A 27,819-nucleotide genomic window follows, 5' to 3' on the forward strand; every position below is an offset into this window, starting at 1 on the left:
CCATTCCAGAAGAGATCCAAGGACTTAATATTCTACAGGATTCCTGTATTGTAAGGTCACACATCATTAGTTCGATTCTTGGCCCATTACAGCCCATGTATAGCAGCAAGTTTGACAATGAACAGCTGCTCCCGACAATGAGCAAGCAGCACGGAGACACAGAAGAACCAGGATCTACAAATAATCAACCGTTTACCAATACTTTAACTCAATCCGAGGTAAAGAGACGTCAGCTGACTGACAAGGGAAGGAAAAGTCACATCTGTAAACAATGTGACAAGAGTTTCAGTTATTTTTCTATCCTGGTGAGACATCAGCGTATCCACACTGGGGAAAGACCTTTCCACTGTAAACAGTGTGACAAGAGTTTCAGTTATTTTTCTATCCTGGTGAGACACCAGCGTATCCACACTGGGGAAGAACCTTTTCATTGTGAACAGTGTGACAAGAGTTTCAGTCAATTATATAGCCTGAAGATACACCAGCGTAGCCACACTGGGGAAAAACCTTTCCATTGTAAACAGTGTGACAAGAGTTTCAGTAAATTAGATAACCTGAAGATACACCAGCGTATCCACACTGGGGAAAAACCTTTCCATTGTAAACAGTGTGACAAGAGTTTCAGTCAGTCAGGTTCCCTAAAGACACACCAGCGTATCCACACTGGGGAAAAACCTTTCCATTGTAAACAGTGTGACAAGAGTTTCAATACATTAGGTGACCTGAAGATACATCAGCGTATCCACACTGGGGAAAAACCTTTCTACTGTACACAGTGTCACAAGAGTTTCAGTGAGTTAGGTAGCCTGAAGAGACACCAGCGCATCCACACTCCACAACTTTGTCTACCAGAGCAGCGGTTCCCAGACGTTTTACCTCGAGACCCAAAAGAGAAATGTGACGTTTCCACAGGACCCAAGTTGGTGAAAAAGGCAGATCTACAAGCTCACAATGCGTTGCGACGTGTTCTGAACTTGTAAAACGGCTATGTTCACTACTTCATATTCATTTGTTTTCTAATTTATGGAATTTCTTTTTTATTTATTTATGAAACTCTTTTGAAAAATCATTGAATTTATTATTATTTATTAGTCTCGTCTATCCGCCGGCTATTGTTCCGGTGGATAGACGAGACCTTCCCCTTCCCCCAGACCGCCTTTGTGCACAACCGTGTCCACATCGTGGCTTCCGTGGCTCTCTGTGAATCCTCAAAATAAGGTAAAGAACTCTGGCAGTAGCGGATGAATTAATTAATTAATACCTGGCAGAGAACGTGTTAAGAACAAAATGTAGGAAACAAAAATAAAGGGATGTTTACTCGCGACCAATAAAAATCGTCCTGCGACCCACAAATGGGTCCCGACCCAGTATTTGGGAAACAGTCCTAGAGGATGCAGAAGGCATTTGATGAAACATGGTCTGAAACACTACCAGACAGCCCAGATGAAAGGCCATGAGCCAAATATCTAGAAAGCGGTGCTCAGTGGAGAGCATTTCTCTGCTCCGTGTGGAACAGCAGAATGTGACTCATTTCGGGGAAATCACAGGAATTAAGAAAATAGGTCTGTATTTTCTTCTCTTTTTTGGGCGGTGAAACCGCCCCTATAAGTGAGGTTTGGATATTTGTACAACAAATCCTGCGCTGTGATTGGCCAAAAATGAACCCCGCCTAACCCTGCACCGTGATTGGCCAATCACAGTCTATTCAGGACTGTGATTGGCCAGTGTCACATGACACACGTGCATAGCCCTATATAAGAAACCATAACTTAAAAAAAAACATAAATTTGTTTTTTTTAAGTTATGGTTTCTTCCATCATAAAGAGTGTTTCAATAAATGTATTTATTTTTTGTACATGATTGGTTGACTCCATTCAGTATTGTGATTAGCTAGCAAGACACCGCCCACTTCACACAGGGTGTGATTTTTTTTAAATTAAGAAAGTTTACAAAATGAATGTTTTATGCTGCGTTCACACTTGCAGATTCTAAAGATACAATAGTACAAAAGATAAAAAGCTACACAGCAGATTTGTAGCTTTGTATCTTTGTAGCTGAAGTTGAAACCAGCTCAACTTTGTTGTAGCTTTGTATCTTCATGTCGCTAGCTGACGTTGAAAATTAATGGTTAACTGTAGCTTTGCATCTGCCAGTGTGAACACAGCATAAGAACCTTAGAATAATTAAGTCGTTTCAATTAGGTTGTAGACAATTGGAGGGACAGCGAGTGCATTTTCCGGCAGCGGCCGCGGAGCTGCCGGCGGCGCCAGCTTTGGGAATGTGCTGCGTTTGTGTAACGCAGTCCCCACCAATATTATTTACGATTCTGTGCCTATCGGTACATAACTCGGACGGCGCTTAGTCGACTAGCAGACCATCGGCCGGTCGTCGCGGGCACTCGCGCCTGGAGGCGCTCGGGCGCGACTCCTTGGCCTCAAGGTCTGCTGAGTCGGCGCGCCTCCGTCATGGTCCAAAACTATACTTTATCGGCGGAAAAAAGAAGTTGACTGCCGCTCCTCCACCGGCAGTTCCGCTGCTCCGCCGGCAGCTGCCGCTCCACCGCCGGCAGTTGCCGCTCCACCGCCGGCAGTTGCCGCTCCACCGCCGGCAGTCACTGCCGGCAGCTGCCGCTCCTCCACCGGCAGTTCCGCGGCAGTTCCGCGGAAGCTTCCGCTGCCGCAAAATGCACTCGCTCCTTCTGGACAATTGTGTCTTCTGGGCTGGAGACGCACATCAACTTGTCATGCCAACATTTGCACCTGTGATTTCGGTTGGCCGATGTACCTGTTCACTGGTTTCGACAACCTGATCATCGTGTATAATTGTGTCTACCATACATTCTTACAATGGCTACCAGGATGAATGACGCTAAAGATTTCTACTGCTTACACAATCATTCAGCTGGTCGATAACGGCGGAGAATTGCTGAACGTGTTGTATATATTGGATTTCTTGCACGGTAGCAATGACTCCGATTTAAGATAAGGAGGGAAATTCAGTTGCCAAAGGCAGAAGTTAAAGGGACTACACCATGAATTTTAACTTTTTCTTCTTTTTTGTGTGTTTTTGGTCTCCCCTACCTCTCTTCTATCCTCAAAAATACCCCAGTTTGAACACTCAGGCTTTCACAGCAAATCTGGGGTTTTCTGTAAATTGGTCTAAAAACAGGCCAAATTGATTGTCAGGGAACAATTCCTCCCGTTTCTCAGTTCCAACCAATTTTTTTCTTATTTTTTTTTTACTTTTTCCACACAGAACCAGGAGATAACATGCATAAAAACTGGCTCAATAGCGCCCCGTGCCAAACAGGACAATGTGGTATTGCAGGTGGAAGTGCTTTATAAGCCAGAGAGAAGTTAGTTTGAATGAGTATATCTGAGGCTTGGGATTTAGGCTCAAACCTTTTGAAGAACGTTTGAGGGACATAAACAATATGATATTAATTTTTTCTTTTTTTTTTTTTTTCATGGTTTAGTCCCTTTAAGTATACAGATTACAGGGCAAGAAGAAAGTACTGTAGATACAGCATGATATAGTAAGACATCCCCGTCACGGGGCAGCCCGTGCCTTATAGACGAATCCACAGACGCGCTGCCTGTAGGCAGCCATAGCTGTGGCTGCCTACAGACATCGCGTCTGTGGATTCGTCTATACACACACACACACACACACACACACACACACACACACACACACACACACACACTGATTGAGGACAATGCACACACACCTAACTACACAGCTGCTTCCACTTGACTAGCATCGCTGGCCGGCTTGGAAATGACTGTGTGGAAGTGTTTGTTCATGGACCACAGTGTGTTGTTGTGTACCTGTACACAACAATAAAACACAACATTGAACCTTGAAACAAGCAACAGAACATTACAAGAAAAGGGAATACAAAATGACTACAGGTTCGGACCTCTAGTAATCACACCTACGTCGCAGCGCCGATCTGACTGATATGCCCATATATTAGTAGGGGGTACTAAGTGAAAAATCGTTACGCGGCGGATAAAAGCATGAAATTTGATACAGATGTCCCTTGGGTCATCCTAAAACATCCTAGAAGGGGTGCCCAAAAAAATCTTAAACAGGAAGTGAGTTATGGACAAAATCCAAAATGGCCACCTAAACTGTTGACCGTTGACTCAAAAGACACCAAAATAATCTCCAAAAAGCATAAAATGTGGCACACATGTCCCTTGGGTCATCCTAAGACATCCTAGAAGGGGTGCCCAAAAAATTCTGCAACAGGAAGTGAGTTATTGACCAAATTGAAAATGGCCGCCTAGTGTTGTCGATTGACTCAAAAGACAACTAAAGAATCTCCAAAAAGTATAAAATGTGTCACACATGTCCCTTGGGTCATCCTAAGACATCCTAGAAGGGGTGCCCAAAAAAGTCTTCAACAGGAAGTGAGTTATTGACTAAATTGAAAATGGCCGCCTACAGTGCTGGCGATTGACTCAAAAAGCCTACAGAATCTCCAAAAAGCATACAATTTGGCACATATGTCCCTTGGGTCATCCTAACACATCCTAGAAGGGGTGCCCAAAATAATCTGAAACAGGAAGTGAGTTATTGACTAAATTGAAAATGGCCGCCTACAGTGTTGAAAGATGATGCAAGATACCTAAAGAATCTCATAAAAGCATGAAATGTGGTAAAAATGTCCCTTAGGTGATCTGAACGCATCCTACAAGGGGTGCCCAAAAAGATTTTAAACAGGAAGTGACCGCCTAAAGCAGTTGACACAAAAGAAAACATAAAGGGACGTCATAAAAGTGTATAATTTGGTACGTACATTGAGTGCTTCTTAATATATCCTAGAAGAGGTTATTTATTTGCTTGTTTATTAAACTTTTTAGGAAGGGACCATGTTGAAGAAATTCTAAATGGCTGTTTAAACAGTTGACCATGGCAGTCTGCATATTATGCAGACTCAATACGACAGGTTATGCAGTGCATAACCTGCCGTATTTTGTAGTCTACCTTCTGTTTTCATTTCTACATCACTTATTCATTTTACTTTCTGCATTATTTTTTTATTGTACTCTTTGAATCTTCTTTATTTATCTAACTCTCTGCATATTCTTATTTATTTTACTCTGCATATTCTTATTTTACTCTCTGCATCTTATTTATTTTGCACTCTACATCTTCTTGCTTGTTTTACACTCTATCTTCTCATGTATTTTCTTCTTGATCATTACTGTTTTTTTGTGATTAGTGTTTAGTAACTAGTACATGTATTCATGTGTGCCATTTCGCAATTACCAGCACATTGGCATAATGCTCTGCAAGGTAACCCAGCATCCCGGCATCTACACTTTCTCGAACAGAAGGGCTCAGCTTTGCAGCCACACTTGAGTTCTCTACAAACTTAAGCAGCCTCTGGCAAGAGTGTCCATAAAGGTGTCCACGAATCAGCGACTTTAATCCATCCATATTTGTCAGGAGATGGTAGAGATTGCGTAGCTTTCAGGCTTCTGGACCAAATGCCAGATTGGCTGCTCGATTTGAATATTGTAGCAGTGCAGCCCGTGTGGGAGGAGTGTTTTCCATTGAGAGACTATTAAAAAAAATGTTGGCACCCCTTAGGATGCATTCAGATCACCCAAGGGACATTTGTACCAAATTTCATGCTTTTATATGAGATTATTTTTGATGAGTGTCTTTTGCATCGTCTGTCAACACTGTACACGGCCATTTTCAATTTAGTCAATAACTCACTTCCTGTTTCAGATAATTTCAGGCACCCCTTCTAGGATGTCTTATGATGACCCAAGGGACATGTATGCCAAATTGTATGCTTTTATGAGATTCTTTAGTTGTCTTTTGAGTCAATCGACAACACTGTAGACGGTCATTTTCAATTTTGTCAATGACTCACTTCCTGTTTAAGATTTTTCTAGGCACCCCTTCTGGGATGTCTTGGGATGACCCAAGGGACATGTATGCCAAATTGTATGCTTTTATGAGATTCTTTAGTTGTCTTTTGAGTCAACGGATAACACTGTAGGCGGCCATTTTCAATTTTGTCAATAACTCAGTTCCTGCTTAAGATTTTTTGGGCACCTCTTCTAGGATGTCTTAGGATGACCAAAAGGACATGTGTGCCAAATTGTATGCTTTTATGAGATTCTTTAGTTGTCTTTTGAGTCAATCGACAACACTAGGCGGCCATTTTCAATTTAGTCCATAACTCACTTCCTGTTTCAGATTCCTTTGGGCACCCCTTCTAGGATGTCTTAGGATGACCCAAGGGACATATGTGCCAAATTTTATGCTTTTTGGAGATTATTTCGGTATCTTTTGAGTCAACAGTCAACAGTTTAGGTGGCCATTTTGAATTTTGTCCATAACTCACTTCCTGTTTGAGATTTTTTTGGGCACCCCTTCTAGGATGTTTTAGGATGACCCAAGGGACATCTGTATCAAATTTCATGCTTTTATCCGCCGCGTAACGATTTGGCCATTTTTTGTGCTTAGTACCCCCTACTATATGGAGATCTCTGTATCTGTCTCCTTGTCCCTTTTATAGCCATACATGGAGATCACAGATGTCATCAGTATATGCCCATATATGGGCATGCCCCCTTTTGTGCCCATACTGTATACGGAGCTGACTAATTTGTTTGCGCCTGATGCCATGACGGCAGGGGCGTCGTTACGAGGGGGCTTCGGTGGCTATAGCCACCAATGTTTTATCCAAAGCCACCAATAAAACTATAAAAGAAAATACAAATAAAAAAATATATATATATATATTTTTTTTAATTATATATCTATAACCCTAACCTAACCCTACCCCTAACCCTAAAACCGAAATAAAGTAACAAAAAACGGGGGAAAAAGTACCCAAATCCGCACACGGGGAGGAGGGACACATGCACGCGCGCACGTTGCCTGGGGGGCTAAGCCCCCAACCTAGTAGAGACCTAGCGACGCGCCTGCATGACGACACATTGAGGTTAGACAACACACTCCATATTTGGGCTGTGTAACTCTTTATATGGTTATGGCTGAGTCGTGGTGACATGAGCGTGACGTCAGAGGTCCGCCCACCCGCCGGCCGGTCCTCCTTTAAGCCAATTTCAATGTATGATGTTTGTATAACCATATATATATACACACAAGTATGTCTGAAAATGTTAAGAAACATGCTATGGGAGAGATATTTTGGTGATTTGGTGATTGACATCACACAAGTATAGGCAAAGATATGCTGAAATGCAAAATCAGTCTAATTCTGGAGGCCAAATAAATGGCCGCCATCTTTTATTTAAGAGTGGCCCGATTTCTTAAAACTAAGACTGACCGCCAAAGATGATTTGTACCAAATGTCACGCTTGTATGCACCATTTGAACAATTCTCCCAAAAAATTGCCGTTATCTGCTGTACCAAAGGGAGAGATGAACAGTGATGAGAGAGAAGCGGTGATGGAGAGTGAGTTCAACAGACCATGATGACTTGACTATGACGCACGAACAGTTTATGGCATAAATGTTGCTCTATCTGTATATCTTTGTTGATGCTTCGTTGTATGTTCCATACAGTGACAATAAACATCTTATCTTATCTAAAATGAGAGATGGAGATAAAGAAAAAAGTGGGAGGAATATAGACACACATAAAAGTAGAGACTAAGAGAAAGAGGGAGGATGAGAAGGGTAAATAAATTACAGAACAGACAGACAGACAGACAGACAGACAGACAGACAGACAGACAGACAGACAGAGACATACAGACAGACAGACAGGCTGACTGGCTGACTGGCAGACATGCAGGGAGGGAGGCAGGGAGGCAGGCAGGCAGCTTTTCTTCATTGTCCAGTCTGTATTTGAGGGTGTTTTAACTGAGGTTCCGTCCTCTGAAGTGGAACAAGACCGTGACGCAACTAATGTATTTATTGTGCATTTGAGCGAACACTCCAAAAGACCTCACACTCCTCTCTGAAGTGAGCGAATGCGGTTTGCTCGTTTGCTACGGCTGCCGTCTCTGTGATGCTGGTCTTTGTTGAGAGTGGATTTGAAGTGTCTGCCACTTGGGGAGAGATGGCCTTTTTCACATATTAAAAGGAATTTTAAATTGAAGTGTTCCCTGAGGGGTAGCTGGTAGAAAAAACATTTTTTTTTACTACAAATGAAGGCAGTGTTAAATGTGTCTAAATATTTCTACCATTATGGCATTGACCATACTTGCATGAGACGCAGAGATGAGAGGCTGAGAGAGAACGAGAGATAGGGAGAGGGAGTCTTTCTTTCCCTGACCGATCTCATGTCTCAGTCAGACCAATCTGGGAACCCATTGCCAAATAAAAAGGAAAAAACACACCCTGTGTGAAGTGGGCGGTGTCTTGCTAGCTAATCACAATACTGAATGGAGTCAACCAATCATGTACAAAAGATAAATACATTTATTGAAACACTCTTTATGATGGACGAAACCATAACTTTAAAAAAACCAAACTATGGTTTTTTTTAAGTTATGGTTTCTTATATAGGGCTATGCACATGTGTCATGTGACACTGGCCAATCACAGTCCTGAGTAGATTGTGATTGGCCAATCACAGCGCAGGATAATTGTACAAATTTCCAAACCTCACTTATAGGGGCGGTTTCACTGCCCAAGATAATTGTACAAATTTCCAAACCTCACTTATAGGGGCGGTTTCACCGCCCAAAAACAGCGCCCTCTGCTGTTTTTTACTCTTTCACTTGGCTCTGGGGGGAGCTAAATGGAGCACCCGTGCGCAAGGAAACCAGGGTTTTTGGTCTGCCCTCAGCGCTCCACTTACGGTGTTATGTTTTCATTCCCACTAACAATATTTCTACACGGAACACTAACACCACTTCTCCCAGAGAACATGGATCGTTTTGGTTATAAGCCCACTTATTTCTATGATGAAAGAGCAAGTTAAAATGTGAATATCTTTCCGTGGTTTTGTCTGCTCCGAGGACGCTATTGTTAAATGAGTTTCGGTTTGTTTTAAGTGGGAAGCGAGAGCACAGACAGTAAATCCCGCCCACTTGTAGGCCAGTGCGTACACGTTATGACGAACCCCCCCGACAGATTCAAGCAGAGAGCAGAATCTGTTCTTGAGAGATTACAGTCAGACAGACATTGATTTAAACAACAAATTCAGACTAGAGCCATGCATTGGGATTCGGAGTACCGAATAGCCAAAAATAGCAGTAATACAAGCTCATAGCGCGGCACCGAGTGCCGCGCTATGAGCTTGTAGATCTGCAATTTTGGAAAAATCGCGAAAATGTGTGCAAATCTTTGAATATGTATATTTATAAAGCGAACATTTGTTACTCAAATCTTTGCTTCTGGGGGTCCCTGGCACAAATTATTTTGAGATGGGGGTCCGCGACCAAATACATATCATTTTGGGGGTCCTTGACATGAAAACGTTTGAGAACCACTGATGTAGCGACATCTAGAGGATTTAGAAGACATTTTGTAGAATCGGCCTCAGGTCTTAATGGGTTAATCCACGCATGTACAGTAGAGCGCCTGAAGCATGCAATGGTGCGGGTGGAGCTATGTTGCCGCCATAGGCGATTTTTGCCTACATATATGTTTTACGCAACATATTATGTTTATCATACGTGACATATAGAGACACACGGCCGGAAGCGGAAGGCCTACAAATTCACGCCCACTTTTGAGACAGCACCGCTACTCGAGATTCTTTAGAACGATGAACTGCAGCTCTCAATGCAATCTCTAAGAGAGGCATTGTAAAATACCGTAATTTCACTGGTTAACTACTGAAGCTGTAGCGATTTTTTTTGTGTTCTAATAAAGTGTCCCTTTGTTTAATTTATCCTTTTTAATGTCCCATATCAGCCATCTCCATCAGTATGTCAAAACCGCTAGCATCGGAGATCTAGAGTTTAAGTGGTCGCATGGTATATACGTCACGGACGCATCCCTTGAGGTTTTCAATACCCAGAAAACTGGCGAAAGTGGCCGTTTTCAAGATGTTTTGGTCATTATCTCTGGAACAGAAGGTCCAATCTGCTCAGTCCAAACCTTGTTGGATGCGTGACTTTGAGGACATTAAGCACGTATTGACCTTTTCGGGTTATTAGTTTTTTTTAGGGGAGGCGAGATCTTAGTTGGGCAGGCGACCGCCTGTCCTGCCTCTACAGTGGGTACGCCACTGTTAGGCGCTCGGCGCTCGTAAAGACAGTGATGTCACTGAAATGCGACAACTTGTCTGTCTGCCGTTTACCCTCTGCTGTGTTAACATTATGGGTAACTCGTTAAAGTGGCAAATTAAATGTGAAACACATCAACTATTAAGAAAACAAGAAGATATGTTGACAAAGACACTCCATACATTTGGAAATATATTTTTATTTAAATCAATATCGTCTCCAGTTAATGTAGGAATATTTTAAAAGTAGGCTAATTCTCATATCCTCTCATAGGGATTGCATTGGCAGCTGCAGTTCATCGTTCTAACAGACCTCGAGTAGCGGCGCTATCTCAAAAGTGGGCGTGAATTTGTAGGCCTTCCGCTTCCGGCCGTGTGTCTCTATACGAAATTAGGCATATAGAAGAGACATATACTTCCTATATATCCATATATATGCACATATATGAACCTGCATATGGCATATATGCAGAATATATTCTGCATACTTGCCATATATTGGCAAAAAATATATAATGTAAATGCTAAAAGGAAAAAAAATGGCCGGCCACCAGGGGGGGGGGGGGGGGGGGGGGGCAAGTGCCCCCTATGCCCCCCCCTAAAAATCACCTATGGTTGCAGCATGGCGCATGTCTGAATACAGAGGAGGAGAATGCCATTTTGACAGGTAAATGGTGCATTTATAGCCCTTTTATCCAAAACGCTTCATTCACACACACGCACACGCACACACACATACACATTCACACGCCGACTGCGGAGGAAACCATGCAAGGACATTTGGACAGTAACCCAGTCCGGTTCGCTCTACCTCCTGAGCCACTGCCACCTCATGGGACTCCCTCTTATCCCATGGTGTTTCGCCCAGGTGGACGTGGTTTTGAGGTTATAGGTTAAGTCAGTGGGTCGGGACCCATTTGTTATGGGTCGCGACTCGCTTCTTATTTAAAAATATATATATATATATATCAAAAGATTTTCATTTCTTTTTTGGGTTTTTTTCTTCTTCCAATTATTCATAAAAAAATCTAAATTCCGTTTTTTTTTAGAAGTAGTGAAAATAGCAAAGCACTCACAACGTATCGCATCGCGACGCGTTGTGAGCTTTTTCACTAGTTTGGCTCCCGGGAAGACATCACATTTTTCTTTTGGGTCACGACCAAAAAAGTTTGGGAACCAGTGGGTTAAGGCATATTTCCTGTAAGGTTAGGGTTAGGTTTAACCCTAACCTAACCTAACACCAAAGAAAGAGGGAGTCCCGCCGCCACCCCGCCAGTCCCCATGAGCAGCAAGCCCAGCCCACAGTGCCGCTGTCCATGGTGCTTCAACAGCTCTCTCTCTCTCTCTCTCTCTCTCTCTCTCTCTCTCTCTCTCTCTCTCTCTCTCTCTCTCTCTCTCTCTCTCTCTCTCTCTCTCTCTCTCTCTCTCTCTCTCTCTCTCAGCCCAAAGAAATCTAAAAATGACACACAGATGCTTTCCCGGTCTGAATGGGTTAATAGAGACAAGACAACCTAAAGACATGAACCTAGTCTGTAAACCTGCCGAAGCTGAACCCGTTCAGTCCTCTCCGTTTCAGGGAAATTAACCCTTTATACTGACCTGACCAGGGTCCCCCAGGGCTCTATACTAGGTCCGCTCTTTTCTTCCCTCAAACACCAAATCTCTATGCCAAGATTAGCCGATCTAAAAGCTCCTGTGTTTGTTTTTTTTGGTTCATCTTTTGTTTTTATCTGTTTTTTGTTTATGTCTTTTTTTTGTCGAGGAATTCTAGGTACATGTAACTTATGTCATTTATTTATGGACTTTTATATCTAGTTTGTAAAATGATAGCCTAAAGTGAAGAAAATGATGGGGTGCCGAAGTGCATTCTTAGTAACCACATGAGCTAGGGCTCCTGTGGTTAAGGAGAAAAGAGAAACTTTGCAAGTTCTGCGTGTAGCTTTCTTTGTTTCCATAGTAACATGAAAACCGTGCAGTGGTGTGTGTAGTAATTGTGTACACACATATCAGCGTTTCTCACCATTTAGTTTTCTATCGAATTGCATGAGAAATAATGCACTTGAACACGTAATATATTCCACTATAATCAACAGTGAATTATGCCATTAGCATCATGGCTTCTTCAGGTTGGCCCTTCAGGTGTTGTTAATGAATACTCTGTGCTGATATTAATTAAGGTCAAAATGGAGGAATGCTCACTTAGCCTGCTCTCATTATTGATTATCAAAATGTGAGCCTATTTTTCAAGGGAGTTCACACACTAAATTGTGCACACTGTTGTGACAAGGTAACTTATACTGTATAGTGTCCAGTGGTGGAAACTAACTAATTACATTTACTCAAGTACTGTACTTAAGTACAATTTTGAGGTACTTTTACTTTACTGGAGTATTTCCAATGTTCAGTACTTTCACTTCTACTCCACTACATCTTAGAGGCAAATATTGTACTTTTAAAATACAATAATTTATATATGCACACTTGCACAGTAACTGGTAACTAAAGTTTTCAAATGATTGTAGTGGAGTAAAACATACATTAACCACTTCAGCCCTATTTTATACCTAGGCTATTTGAAAATAGACAATCTCACAACGCGTCACATCGCGACGTGTTGTGAGCTTGTAGATCGTCTATTTTCAAACATTTTAGTACTTTTACTTTTGGTACTTTAAAGATAGGGTAAGTGTTTTTTTTGTTTGTTTTTTTAAAAGGTAATCATTGCTACAGAGCGTTTGCTCGGTCACAGGGGTCTCTCCAGCTCTTTAGTAAACAGAATGTACTGTAAATACATTTTCAGGTAGGTGACAACATTTAAGCCAATCAGGAGAGAGCACTGAAAAAGCATTTTCTGTTTAATAAAGAGCTGGAGAGACATGGGAGACTCCTTTTACTGAACAAACACTCTATAGCAATGAGTACTATCAGAATATAGAGCTATTTAACACTTATTTTAACCAAAGTAAATCACTTACCCTACCTTTAAGTCAATTTTGATACCAATACTTTTGTACCTTTACTCGACTAAATTTAGAATTCCAGACTTTTCCTTGTAACATAGTATTCCTACAATGCAGTATTGATACTTTTACTTAAGTAAGAAATGCGAGTACTTTTTCCACCACTGATGCTGTCATAATGTATACGGTCATGTCGTTGCTGTCGGGCAGAGACCTTGCATCTCCATAATTCTACTTGGTGGAATTCACATGTTCTCCCCTTGCCTGGCAGCTCCATCTTCAGAATCCTTCTCCCACTGTGCTCCACATCCCTCCTCCGCACCGTGTCCAAACCATCTCGACCTCGCCTCTCGTCTCCCTCCTTGCGTCACTTCTAATGAGAATCGCAGCGACTTCAAGTTCTGCCACCTCTTTATCCGCCTCCTGTCTTTTTGTCAGTGCCACCGTTTCCAAGCCGCACGGCACAGCTGGTCTCACTACCGTCTCATACACCTTTCCCTTTCACTCTGGCTGGTACCCCCTCCTGTCACAAATCCCATTTTTCTCAATCCGTTCCACCCTGCCTGCACTCTATTCATCACCTCTCTTCTGTAACCCCCATTATTTGGTACGAGTACATTTTATTTTATTATTAAGCCATTAAGACCGGGAACGCGTCTGTGTCATTTTAAGATTTCTTTGGCCATTCAAAAATAACAGATATACAAGCTCATAGCGCGGCACCGAGGGCCGCGATGTGAGCTTGTAGATCTGCTATTTTTTTGTAGAAAAATCGTGAAAATGTGTGCAAATCTTTGAATAATATATAATCATTTTTAAAGTGAATATTTTTAACTCTAATCTTTGCTTCTGGGGGGGTCCCTGGAACAAAATATGCTGAGATCGGGGTCCGCGGCCAAATACATATAATTATGGGGCACCACTGATATAGCAACACACTGTTATGATTTTGAAAACATTTTTAGATACAGCATGTATTTGACCGCGGACCCCCATCTCAAAATGTTTTGTTCCAGGGACCCCCCAGAAGCAAAGATTTGAGTTAAAAATGTTCGATTCAAAAATATATATTCGAAGATTTGCACGAATGTTCAGGATTTTTCAAAAATAGCAGATCTACAAGCTCATAGCGCATCACTCTGTGCCGTGCTATGAGCTTGTAGATCTGCTATTTTTTAATAGCCAAAGTGTAAAATATGACTAAAATCTAAAATGACACAGATGCGTGCCCGGATTGAATGGGTTAATGCATTACTAGTAGTATAGTATTGCTTTCACAATGCATACACAGAACCTTGTAACTTTCAGAAACCACATAATGAATGCACTGACTCATAGAACCTCAAAAGCAAAATGCAACTCAAAGCCTACAAAAACTTCAACATAGAAATGCAATCAAATCAACAATAAGGATAGTCATAATAGGGATATATTACTTTTTATTTAACCAGTAATGTTCCTTCCTTTTTTTCCAGGTATCCCAATTTATGTACAGGTCAAAAAGTACAATATTTGTCTTTGAAATGTAGTGGAATGAAAGTTTCCCAAAAAACTAATATTCAAGTAAAGTACAGATACTGAAATTGTTTTACTTAAGTACAGTACTCAAGTAAATCTACTTACTGCCCACCATTGAATGTAGACTATTATTTGAGAACCAGTGGTCCTCAAAGTGTTTAATTTCACTATAATGTCTCCAGGTATAAGATATCCCTAATAAGATCATGCATAAGAATGATTCAGATCATAGGTTTCACTCTCCCCACAGCATAGACAGTTGTAAAATTCTGTACAAAATCTAATCCAACAACAAAATTCTTCTGTTACGGTGTCCCTTGCACAATCTCTTTTGAAATGGGCCTCTGCGGTCTAATACGTATAATTTTGTGGGTCCTTAACATGAAAATGTTTGAGAACCACTGCTGTAGATTGTTAAGTACTGTAGACTGCCTGTAGATAAATGCTCGCATACTCTCTACTCCAAGATATTAGGGAAACTCAAGCTTGAGGTTGCAAATTTAGCGAGACACTTTGACCGCCAAAATTGAATGCGCTAGGGAGGGAGGGAGATGGAGCGAGGGAGATGGCAGGTGTTAATAATCCGTTATTCACTCATACCACCCACTGATTATTCGACCATGACAAATACGAGCTGTGTGCACGTCCCTATTCAGCAGTCAAACTGAGGTCTGTCTGTGTCACACACACACACACACACACACACACACAACACACACACACACACACACACACACACACACACACACACACACACACACACACACACACACACACACACACACACACACACACACACACAAAAATTAAAGACTTCCTGTGCCAATTTCTTTACGCGCCAGAGATTCTACACAATACTGAGTTCTGGAAGCTGTCTGGTACATTCATCCTGTGCATGAAACCGCAACTGCTTGCAATTAGATTATAATCAGTGGTGGAAAAAAGTACATTTTCTTTTGTATCAATACCGCAGTGTAGAAATACTCTGTTACAAGTAAAAGTGAGGTATTCAAAATTTACTTGAGTAAAAGTACAAAAGTATTGGTATCAAAATGTACTTAAAGTCCCAAAAAAGTAATAAAAGTACTCATTGTGCAGAATGTCAAATGTCAAACAAATCTTTTGAAAATAGCCGATCTACAAGCTCACAATGTGTCGCATTGTGAGCTATTTTCAAATGGCCGAAATATACATAGGGCTGAAGTGGTTAATGTATGTTTAGTGATAATAATCTAAATCTGCAAAGTAACTAAAGCTGTCAAATAATTGTAGTGGAGTAAAAGTACATTATTTGCCTCTGAGATGTAGTGGAGTAGAAGTAAAAGTACTGAAAATTGGAAATACTCCAGTAAAGTATAAATCCCTCAAAAGTGTACTTAAGTACAGTACTTAAGTAAATGTACTTAGTTACTTTACACCACTGATTATAATATTTATAATATCTGATATATATTGCGGCAAGTTGTCACTGCTTCCCCGACTGGCTCACCTGCCTACTGGGAGAACATGGCACATACACCCTACTCTTCGGCTCTCAACACGCACCTGCTGACAGGCGCTGCCTCAACCAGTAGGAATCACTGGCGCGGCGTCAAACATCACATCCCTCCCCGTCTGGCTTCCCTCCGGCGAACACATCCAATTGTGTCCATGTATCCGACACGGAGGATTCCTATAGTCTCCACGGTGGCGGACAGTAGTGAAGTGTGGGTCAGGTTTTTTTTTTTTTTTACTCAACACATACTGTATTTGAACATGACTGCTCGATTGCACTCACACTGTCTCTCCCTCTCACACACGTTGCACAGTTGCACACACACTAACGCAGTGGTTCTCAACTTGTGGGTCGGGACCAACATGATTTTGGGGGGGTCCAGAGATGACAGTGAAATGACAATTTAAGGACATTTTATTAATAGGCTACCTCAAAAAAAGAAAGGACTGGTCAAACATTGGCCAAATTGTCAAATAACATGAGAAAGATGCAAACATTTTGAAAATAGCAGATCTACAAGCTCACAACGCCTCGCGTTGCGAGGCGTTGTGAGCTTGTAGATCTGCTATTTTCACAATATTTATCTGTGGAACCGAGTCAAACTAAATTAAATGCCTACATTCCAAGGGTTCAAATTTGATTGTTTTGGGGGGGTCCCCAGTTCAAATATGATTGTTTTGGGGGGTCACGGCATGAAAAGGTTGAGAACCACTGCACTAACACATGCTTTCAGTAGCCAATTCCTGTTGCAGCATCATTTCGGTCTGATTCATTCATTCAGAATTCATTCAGAATTCATTCATAGTACAGCATGCTCCTAGATTAATGGCAAGCCGGTCGGGAGCGAACGGACATGCCACGGACGCATGCATGGTCAGCACCAGATTCAGAACAGTAATGGACCGTTCGGTTGTGCTCAGCTACTTATCCTTTGTGATTGTGTGTGAGGTAATCAGACAGCAACACACACACACACACACACACACACACACACACACACACGTTCACAACCTCATTGCATTGGAAGTTAAAATATCTTCTCTGAACCAATGCTCTGGTCAGAATAATTTCTCCATAGTTGTCCAACCCAGGCTATTCAGTCAGTATGTTCCTGATGTCCCACCCTCACAGACATCCTTCAGACCATAACAGTGAACCATGACAAAAAATAGCCTTAGCTATTGTGTAGGACCATACTGTGGCAGTAGTTGACAGCTCGACATGGCTCTACACATGCATCGATTGGTGAATGGTTCAGCACCACCGCTGATGGACAGCGACCAGTGTTGCTAGATTTTTTCGAGAGACACAAGCGACCAGGTCTACGAAAACAAGCCCAAAAGAAGCGACCAGTTGTACCACTTGAACCCTATATACATAAGACTATTTGGAAATAGCCGATCTACAAGCTATTTTCAAAAGAAATCTTGAAAACCTTTTGAAATATTTGGATTTGTACAAATCTTGTATGGGGATCCCTGGCACAAAGTATTTTCAGATGAACGTAGAGCTTGTAGATCTGCTATTTTCAAACAAATCTTTTATTTCAACACACATCTTGTATGGGGGTCCCTGGAACAAAATATTTCCTGACGTGGGTCTGCAGCCAAATACAAAATGTTTGAGAACCACTGGTTTAAACAACATCAGACAGCAAATAAGCAACTAAACAAGCCAAAATAAAAGCAACCTGCTACTTTCCAATATTTACAAGCGACTTTACAGAAAAACAAACATTGACAGCGACAAGCCAATGCATGCTGTGACCCAGCAGCAGGATCAAATACACAGGAGCAAAGCACTGTGAAAATCTCACCAAATAAACATTTCTCTTTTAACTCTAAAAATTGAAAGACAGCGCAGATATGGCGGCCGACAACAAAACAAGACATATTCCACAAATGCTACAATGTCACTGTTTGTTGCAGAAACTTTTTCTACTAAAGAATTAAATTAAAAAATGGTACAAAAAATTGTGACAATGAGCATCAAACAGGGGTTTGACATTCCATACTGTTTGCCTGTAATTGGCTTCAAATATATATATTACATGCTCGTGCACACACACACACACACACACACACACACACACACACACACACACACACACACACACACACACACACACACACACACACACACACACACACACACACACACACACACAGACTCCTTGCCTAAAACTTTGTCAGGTGACATTCCTGGCTGGTACTCCTAAAAACTTTACTTTAAGGACAGTCAAAACCAGGGTACCCGGCGGTCAAGGTTATCAGCAACCCGTCAAGAAGAGCTTCAAGGCATCATTCACATCTTAAGAATTCATCAAGGCCCTCAAGGAGAAATATTCCCCCCCCCCATGAACCTGACTGAAAAATGACTGACGAAACAGTCTGGGGACATCCATGCTAGACGTGATGTTCCTTTACCATCAGGACCCACCTGAGGGTGGCCATTAACTTTGAGCCTGTCAGTGCAATGAGGTTCAAGGCAGGACACAGAGCGAGGAGGGCCAACATTAAGCATTCTCTTGAGCCGTGTTGTCAAAGTGAATGCAATGATCAAATTAAATTAACTGTTTTGGAGATCATGAATTGAGTTGTATTTTAAATAAGGATGTTAAACCGTTTGAACCCTAGTGTCCCTATCTATTTTGGGCATGTCGAACATTCAAGGAAAAAAAGGTGACCATTCAATGAAAATAGCATATCCACAAGCTCACACTGTATTGCGTTGTGAGCTTGTAGATCGGCTATTTTGGTGTAGAGGTAAAAAAGGAGGGGCCCAAGTATAGACCCTTGAGGGACCCCGCTCAACTGCACGCAAGCACACATACTGTACACACACATCAAGGTTAGAAATTAACATTTTCTTTAGTTTATAAATTTTTTTTTAACTAAACTTCGGGGTCCCCCAATGGTCTATACTTGGGCCCTTCCTTTTTTCCTCTACACCAAATGTCTTTGACGAAAATAGCAGATCTACAAGCTCACACTGTATTGCGTTGTGAGCTTGTAGATCGGCTTTTTTGTCGAATAGATTTGGTGTAGAGGGAAAAGAGACCCTTGAGGTACCCCGTTCAAGTGATGTAGTGTACAGTATATAGGGTTTAAGTGGGAGCAGGACATCACTTCATATTCAAATATAAGCAAAGTGGACTGGAGTAGAGGTGTTGGCAGCTCTAAAGCAACCGATCTTATCTGTATGGTTTTGCATTAGATCTGTAATGAAAACAGAACAGACGCTTTACTTTACGTCCATCACCATACCAACGTCAGCGCTGTCACGCCGTCACTGTTACGCTATATTGCTTAAATATGCTGACATGAGGGTGAGAGGTTTTTTCTTCCACATATTTCATCCTGAAGCCGAGTGAGCGGTCTGTCTGTCTGTTAGTTTCACTCAATTTAATATTCATGTCTGTCACCATTCACAGCTCCATGTCACCTCTTTCCTAAGTAGTACTGACAGCTTACATCTCTCTGGATTTCATGAGACAGTGGGAACGCTGAGAGGGAGACAGACAGCATGAAAGCTGAGAGGGAGACAGTGTGGGAGAGACAGACAGTAGGACAACTGAGAGTGTGATGTGTAGAAGAGACAGCGAGTGGGAAAGCTGAGAGGGACAGAGAGTAAGAAAGCTGAGAGGGCCACAGACGGTATGAAAGCTGATAGGGAGACAGTGTGGGAGAGACAGGCAGTAGGACAACTGAGAGTGAGATGTGTAGGAGAGGCAGAGAGTAGGAAAGCTGAGAGGGACAGAGAGTAGGAAAGCTGAGAGGGACACAGACAGTATGTAAGCTGATAGGGACACAGACAGTATGTAAGCTGATAGGGACACAGACAGTATGCAAGCTGATAGGGAGACAGACAGTATGCAAGCTGATAGGGAGACAGTGTCTGAGAGACAGACAGTAGGACAGCTTAGAGGGAGACATGAAGGAGAGACAGACTGTCTGAAAGCCGAGAGGGAGATGGTGTAGTTGAACAGACGGTAGGACAGCTGAAAGAGAGACAGTGTAGGAGAGACAGACAGATACATGGGTTGATGACCAACTTCTTTTTTCTTTTGTTTTCTTTTCTGCAAATAAGCTTTGTTTGGTTTTAGTCCGGTCGGCGTATCAAGCAAAACGTGGGAAAAGATTAAATAAAAAACTGTGACATCAATCTCCTATCCTCATTAAAAGAATGTAACTTCCTGAAACATTCCTGTCCCTTCTTACAGACCATCTCAGAATGTGCCTAAAATGTCAGACTGAGCATAAATATTTCTACTTATAAAAATGCAATGACATTACCCTTCAGATGGTTATAGTGTGAGAGGAATTCCAAAGAAATTAAATAAAATTACAAGGTCCACATCATTGGACCTTGTACCTTAAACTCATGTTTATCCCATTAAGGGAAAGCATCTGTCATTTTAGATTTGTAACCACTGTAACCATTATCTTATACTTATTCCAAAATAGCAGATATACAAGCTCATAGCACGGCACCGAGTGCCGCCCTATGAGCTTGTAGATCTGCTATTTCTTTTTAAATCATGAACATTTTAGCAAATCTTTGAATACATATTTTTTAAAGCGAACATTTATAACTAAAATCTTTGCTTCTGGGGATTCTACAAATGTACAACATTTTTTTCAAAAATGATATGTATTTGGCCCGTGGATTGTCATATCAAAATATGTTGCTCCAGGGACGCCCCAGGAGCAAAGATTTGAGTTAAAAATGTTCATTAAAAAAATATAAAAAAAATTGCGCAAATTTTCTATGATTTTTCAAAAATAGATCTACAAGCTCATAGCGCGGCACTCGGTGCCGCGCAATGAGCTTGTATATCTGCTATTTTTGAATAGCCAAAGTATAAAATAATGGTTAGGTGTGGTTACACAGACGCGTTCCCGGCTACCATTTTACCTGCCCAGAGGCCATGGGAACATTTCTATCTGCGCTGCATACATCCTGCCCAGTGGGAACACATTCCCAGGTTGCCTCTTATGTACTGTAGCACACTGTGTTCATCAGCAAAAAAAACGAACCTGATGCACCGATATTTGTATTAGGAGACTCCAATCATTTTAAGATGGACTACGCTCGCCCAGCGTTCCGGTAGCATGTCAACAATAGCACAAAAAATTAATAAGGTAAAGGTACTGAACAATTGTTAAGCTCAGAATCAGAACATAACACCATTAAGCTAATTCCAACTTTCCTATCCACCTTTAAAAAAAGCAAACCTGTCTCAAATAATGACTGGCAGGATATTTCCCCAACAAAACAATAATATTGACAGTATTGCGAAGTCGGTTACAAGGTATATATACAGTATATATATAAATCTGTCAACACCAAGCCAAAAAGGACCATTAGGATATATATACTCAAACAACAAAGTCTAGACTCTACATCACACCATAAAACATTGCCAACATACTTCCAGAACAATGACATAATAGAACTGAGAGCAGTTCAAAGGGAACTAACAGGCAAACTAGAAGTGCGAGCCCAACATTGTCTAGTTGTTAGAGATGCCTTTTCAACTAAGAACTAGACAAAGATTGTGTTGATGTACCATTCCTACAATATGATTAAAAACAGGCTGTCATTATTCCCGTCTCAACAAAACCTTGCCAGCAGGAAAATAATGATTTGTAGACCGGTAACATTGACATCAATATGGATGAGATCATTTGAACACATTGGGGAACCTATCAAAGTCAGGTTAGGGCCCCTAACAATTGGGCGGCCGTCGCATCTATAATTCATTACGGCATCAACAGCTTGCAACCTGGTCAAAACGTCTGGAAAAAATATATAATTGGCATGTTACCACCACTTTCTCTGCAGGAGATCATATTTGAGAAGACCACCTGCGCATGCAAGACTCTGAACTGTGTACCAAGTTACCAAACTATAAATTGAATAGGGGGGGGGGGGGGTCTGATGTGGACCTGTGTGCTACTGAAAGCTAACTGTATTGATTGCATGTATATGGATAAAATACTTCCGTTGTGTGTACATGGAGAGGCTGCATGCTGCTATGTCACCTGCGTTCTCGAATGCTCTCGACACAATAGAGGCCAACATTAAAACATTTTTGGAGGAAGGCCTCATCTTCGCACCATTTGACAAACCCAGCGTTGGATTATCTTATGGTCCAAGTCTATGGACAAAACATTTACATGGAGCCTCTTAATGCAGCTCAAAGACAACCACGAAAAAAAGAGCATTATGACTGTTAGTCAAAACTCCTAATCAAACAGCACCATGATAGAAGCTATCATTATGCAGCTGTCATGTTGTCCAACATGTCACAGCTCCCTACATGAAGGACGGCGTAAAAGGGCTTTGCTTGCCGTTTGCCACAATGCCAGGCAGCTGGCCATGTCGTTTTTGGGCATGTTGTAGGCAACGTAAGTATACAAGGGGTTTTCCAGAGTAGAGAAGGATACAATCAACTAGTTTTCTGTAAATGAGAGGTAACTTGTGGATATTGTAGAGATGTAGTCTACGTATTTGAAAATACAATTGCACTTTTAGTCGCATCACTACTTTCTACTGCATGAACACAAACCTGGAACTGCACTTTGTTGGAAACCTGTATTAAACTTGCATTTTCCCCAGAGTTCTCGGGTCTAATGGACTGGCTGAGACTTCACCTTGCGTGACGCACAAACTTACTAAAACTAGCTTGAACTTCGAGGCACATGCTGAAGCTCAAGCTCCATGTAGTTACTTACCGCTGCACTCAGCACGGTGCATTGGTTTCAGAGCAGTCACATGTGTAGGTATAGGGTTGTTTGCAAGGCCCCCTGGACTCACATGGCCCAAGGCTGCTGCCTATAGAGGCTACTGTACGGAGAGTTAAAAGCTCATCTACCACAGGGCCATGCTCCGATTTATCATCATGAAGCAAGCTGATGAGTATAGCCTACAAGCAAATGTCAGGGTGGGCCTGTTTTCATGCTGGCTTCTGCAATAATTTGTGTTAAGAGGAGGATAGGACATTGGGCTGTCAAACTGGGCTAAAAAAAAACACATTTCTGCTCGATGTATTGCATTTAATAATGTTACAAAAAGTAATGTGAAATAAAAAATGATTTCATGTCTCAGCCTCTAACTGACTTTGGTCAGGTGAAAAGCTACAGCTAAACTATAGCAGAGTGAACCATCATTATTTTACCTGGTTTACACTTTCTGATAGTTCTACTTGAATGTTGTCAGATATGACGAAATAATGACATGTAGCCTACCGGACCAGTACATGAATCCTACCAGTGTTTCAGTAGCACGAGCAATCATCAATAACAGCACGCTCGGGCATGGATGTACTGTACGCTTGAGGGTGGTTAAAAAAAGATTAGAATAAAGATACTGGGATTCGTCAGGGATGTCACTGTCATGTGGAACTGTTTCAGACCATGTAGGCTGCACAGGTTCAATGGACATAAAACAATGAGCTGTAGCATGCCTGAACATTTTTATATAATTTTTACAATCGATTAACCCTTGACCTGGAGAAGCATCTGTGTCATTTTTTTTATTTGAGCTAACAAAGCATTCTTTTACACTTTGGCTATTCAAAAATAGCATATATACAAGCTCATTATGAGCTTGTAGATCTGCTATTTTTGAGAAATCGTAAACATGTGTGCAAATCTTTGAATATATTTTTTTTCAAGCGAACATTTGTAACTCAAATCTTTGCTTCTGGGGGTCCCTGGAACAACATATTTTGAGATGGGGGTCCGCGGCCAAATACATATCATTTTGGGGGTCCTTGACATGAAAAAGTTTGAGAACCACTGACATAGAAACATACACTTTTCAAAAAACTGTTGGGATTCAGAAGACATTTGTAGAATCGCAGTTTCTACAAATGACAGCATAAAGCTCACATCAACACTGACATGCACAAGCTATAGCCCTATTTCCTAGATAAAACATGTGACTGAATGGTGTTAAACACAGATGAAAAAAGTAAAAAAAAAAAAAGTCTGGCATGTGTGTTTGCACCTTCTAGGTGTTCATACAGTAAGTTAAATAAGGTGATTTAGGCATCCTCAGGCTCCAGCGCAGCCCTTTATTAAACAAACTGCAATGATGGGATCCAGAGCCCCATTCCCCATCCACAACAGTTCCTTATTGCCAGGCTTCAGTTCAAATGTTGTTCTGCTAAATGTTTGCATTGTGCCATCACCTTATTTTTATTTATTTATTTGCTATTATGCGACCAATTCCTTTTTTTTCCTCAAACAAATCAATTAACCACTATTCAATTAGCCCTATTTCATTCTTCGTCGCACGACGGTGTCATGCACAAATAGTGAAAATAGCCGATCTACAAGCTCACAAAGAGTCACAATGTGACACGTTGTGAGCTTGTAGATTAGATTGGCTATTTTTACTATTTGTTATGTTTTTTTTAAATGTTCGCATGTTAATGACATGCCCAAAATATGGATGAATTATTAATCAATTGTTATTAAATCATCGATTATCAATTACTTTTCATAATAAGTGATGAAATTGATTAGTTCGATTAACTGTTGCACCCCTAATTTTTACTTGTGTATGCGTCGTAATCAAAGTAGCGCTTTTGTGGTGCTGCCTTTTCTGTATTGTTGCTGTCAGGCAGAAAACTCTTATCTCTAAAAATGGCAGATCGACAAGCTCAAAACGAGATGTTGATCTGCTATTTTTGCTACTTTTGAATTTGAATCCTGAAAAGTAACAGTTTTGGACATGAGGTTTCCACCCGACAGCAACGATATATAATATGCCTTGAAAGTTGACAGGAACTTGACAGTAAGCAGTAGTAGAAGCTATAGTGTCAGTCTGACAATTGACAGATCTGTGAGCTGTATAGACTTAATGCTAGTTCAACTGGCTCACGCCTACGTTGTTCAATCTGACAATGGAAGTTAATCTACTCAAAAAAACAAGACAAAACCTGCACACACTCTCTCTCTCTCTCTCTCTCTCTCTCTCTCTCTCTCTCTCTCTCTCTCTCTCTCTCTCTCTCTCTCTCTTCTCTCTCTCTCTCTCTCTCTCTCTCTCTCTCTCTCTCTCTCTCTCTCTCTCTCTCTCTCTCTCTCTCTCTCTCTCTCTCTCTCTCTCTCTCTCTCTCTCTCTCTCTCTCTCTCTCACACACACACACACAGTGTGTATGTGAGCAGAAAAAAACACACTCTCAGCCATCTACAGATCAAATCCTACAGCTTATGTAAGACAAAATGTCATATCGACTTTAGCTGCAGCATTTAATATCACACTCCCCCACAGACCCTGTTAAACAAGCTGAAGAGGATGCAGGTGAACCCCCTACATAAATATATAACATAATATATAATGGTACCATGCAAACATTTCTCATAGAGAGACAACTGCAGGTTAAAGTTAAAGGGATACTTCACTTTAGGGCCGGGGACACATTTAAAAAAAATATTAAAAATAAATGAAAAAAGTTATGGAAAATTCATGGCCCCCTCACGCATTAGAGTGTCCTACTAATGTGTGAGGGGGCCATGAATTTTCCATAACTTTTTTCATTTATTTTTAATATTTTTTTTAAATGTGTCCCCGGCCCGAAAGTGAAGTATCCCTTTAAGTCAACTTTCTCTGACATAATGGTTACAAGTACCTCAGGCAGCGAAGGCTCTCCTCTCCCCTTCTTTTCACAACATTACACAATTGTAGTATTGTACAATTGCACACAAAAAAGCTAGCTACCTTATCAAGTTTTCCGGTAATACAGTAGGCCATATAGTCCGTTTATGGACCAAAGATTCACTCATTGCTATTGTATGAATCAAGAGTCAGAGGAAGAGTTTGTGCAGTGGTGGTGTGAGGGGTACAACCTGAAGTTAATGTACAAGGAGATAAGGACCGCCAAAATTATGTGTTTGGCCACGGACCCCCATCTCAAAATATTTTGTTCCAAGGACCCCCAGATGCAAAGATTTGAGTTAAAAAATATGTATAACGATTTGCACAGATTTTCACGATAAAACAAAATAGCAGATCTACAAGCTCTCCGTGCCGCGCTATGAGCTTGTAGATCTGCTATTTTTGAATTTGCAAAGTATGAAATAATGGTTTAAGTGGTTACACAAATGCGTTCCCGGTTTTATTGGGTTAAACATTAACCACATGAACCCTCATGTCCATATTCTGGGCATGTCATAAAAAGGCATACATTACATGAAAACAGCCGATCTACAAGCTCACAATGCGTGATGCTACACAACACGACGCGTTGTTGTGAGCTTGTAGATCGTCTATTTTAGGCAAAGAGATGTGGTGTGTAGACTAGAGGCAAAAAAAGAGTGGACCAACCCCCTGGGTGCCGGGCCACCCAGGTCAAATGATTACACAGGGTTTAAGTGCTTAAAGAAAATAAAGCTCTACTCAATGAGGGAGCGTCGAGCAGGTAACGACACACAAGTAGCCTACTGAGATATCCACTGTGATTCTCACTTCAACATGGGCTCAAAAAGTGGAGGACGGTTGTTCACCTGTGTCTGTTTTTTCTGGGGGTAAATGTGCAATAAATAGCTTATCTCTCACACACACGCACGCACACGCACACACACACACACACACACACACACACACACACACACACACACACACACACACACACGCTCTTAAAGGTGGAGCTTCTTTTTGTTACGGAAATCAAAATAGCTTAACATTCCCATAATAATCAATGCTCGAGTGTATGTTCCGTAAAAGGGCTCTCCCTGTCCCTCGTCTCTCCAGCTCTTTAGTGAACATAAAATGCATTTTCAGGTCAGGATATCAATTTCATCCAATCAGGAGAGAGCTACTCATACAGTACATGCAGGACACATGGGATAATCAAGTGAAATTGAATACAATTGAAAGTGATAAATGGGTTCTCTCTACTGACTGGATGAAATTCGCAACCCATCCGGAAAATGTATTTCCTGTTTATTAAAGAAAATACCAGGGGTCTCCCCGTCTGGAGAGACGGGGAAACCCCTGTTACTGAACAATGAATGAGTGCTATCAGAATAGAGCAGTGGTTCTCAAAAGCGGGGTCCAGCGGGACCCACAGGGTTCCTTGAGGGGGTTCCAAATGGACCCTTATACAGGTCTGTAACTCTGAGAGTGTTGCAAATGGAATGGTTCCATTTGCAACACTCTCAGAGTTACGCGGGCTCCTTGAAATTGGAAAAGTTTGAGAACCACTGGAATAGAGGTTTAACTTTTTCACACACACACACACACACACACACACACACACACACACACACACACACACACACACACACACACACACACACACACACGACTTGTTATAACGAAACAAAAAAATCACGTACACTACCTTTATCCTATAATGAACACACCATATGACATAATATATAGACCAAATATATTTGCCCAAACAGATGTTCTAGAGATCTAGAGATACTGCTCATTTCCACCTACTGGGGGCTCTTGGGGTAGAAGGGCAGGGTGACATGGCTGAGCTCGGTGATGTCGAAGGCGGTGGGCTCGCCGGAGATGGCCTGCCGCTTGGTCCGGTGCTGGTCCTGATGCTGCGGCTGATGCTGCTGAGGCTGAGGTTGCAGCTGCTGTGGCTGGAGCAAGATGCTCTGCCGGTGCACCTGCACCTGCTGGGCGGCGGCGGTGGC

At 41.6% G+C, this 27,819-nt stretch overlaps 1 protein-coding gene across 3 annotated transcripts in view; it reads right to left on the bottom strand.

The window, feature by feature from the left end:
* prkg1 (protein kinase cGMP-dependent 1) overlaps positions 1-27,819 on the bottom strand; it is a gene marked incomplete at its 5' end in the record, with an annotated part of 196,838 nt that overhangs the window by 168,854 nt on the left and 165 nt on the right. The window contains 2 exons of one of the 3 annotated variants that reach the window (XM_080456359.1): positions 27,614-27,729; positions 27,799-27,819. The exon at positions 27,799-27,819 is cut by the window's right edge and continues 165 nt beyond it. In XM_080456359.1, coding sequence (XP_080312485.1) covers positions 27,614-27,729; positions 27,799-27,819 — 137 coding nt within the window. Of the gene's footprint in view, positions 1-27,613 lie in introns of all 3 variants that reach the window. The other 2 variants (XM_080456358.1, XM_080456357.1) reach the window with 2 other exon arrangements.

Source organism: Gymnoscopelus braueri (genome assembly GCF_963280865.1).
Source record: "Gymnoscopelus braueri genome assembly, chromosome: 17".
NCBI lineage: Eukaryota > Metazoa > Chordata > Actinopteri > Myctophiformes > Myctophidae > Gymnoscopelus > Gymnoscopelus braueri.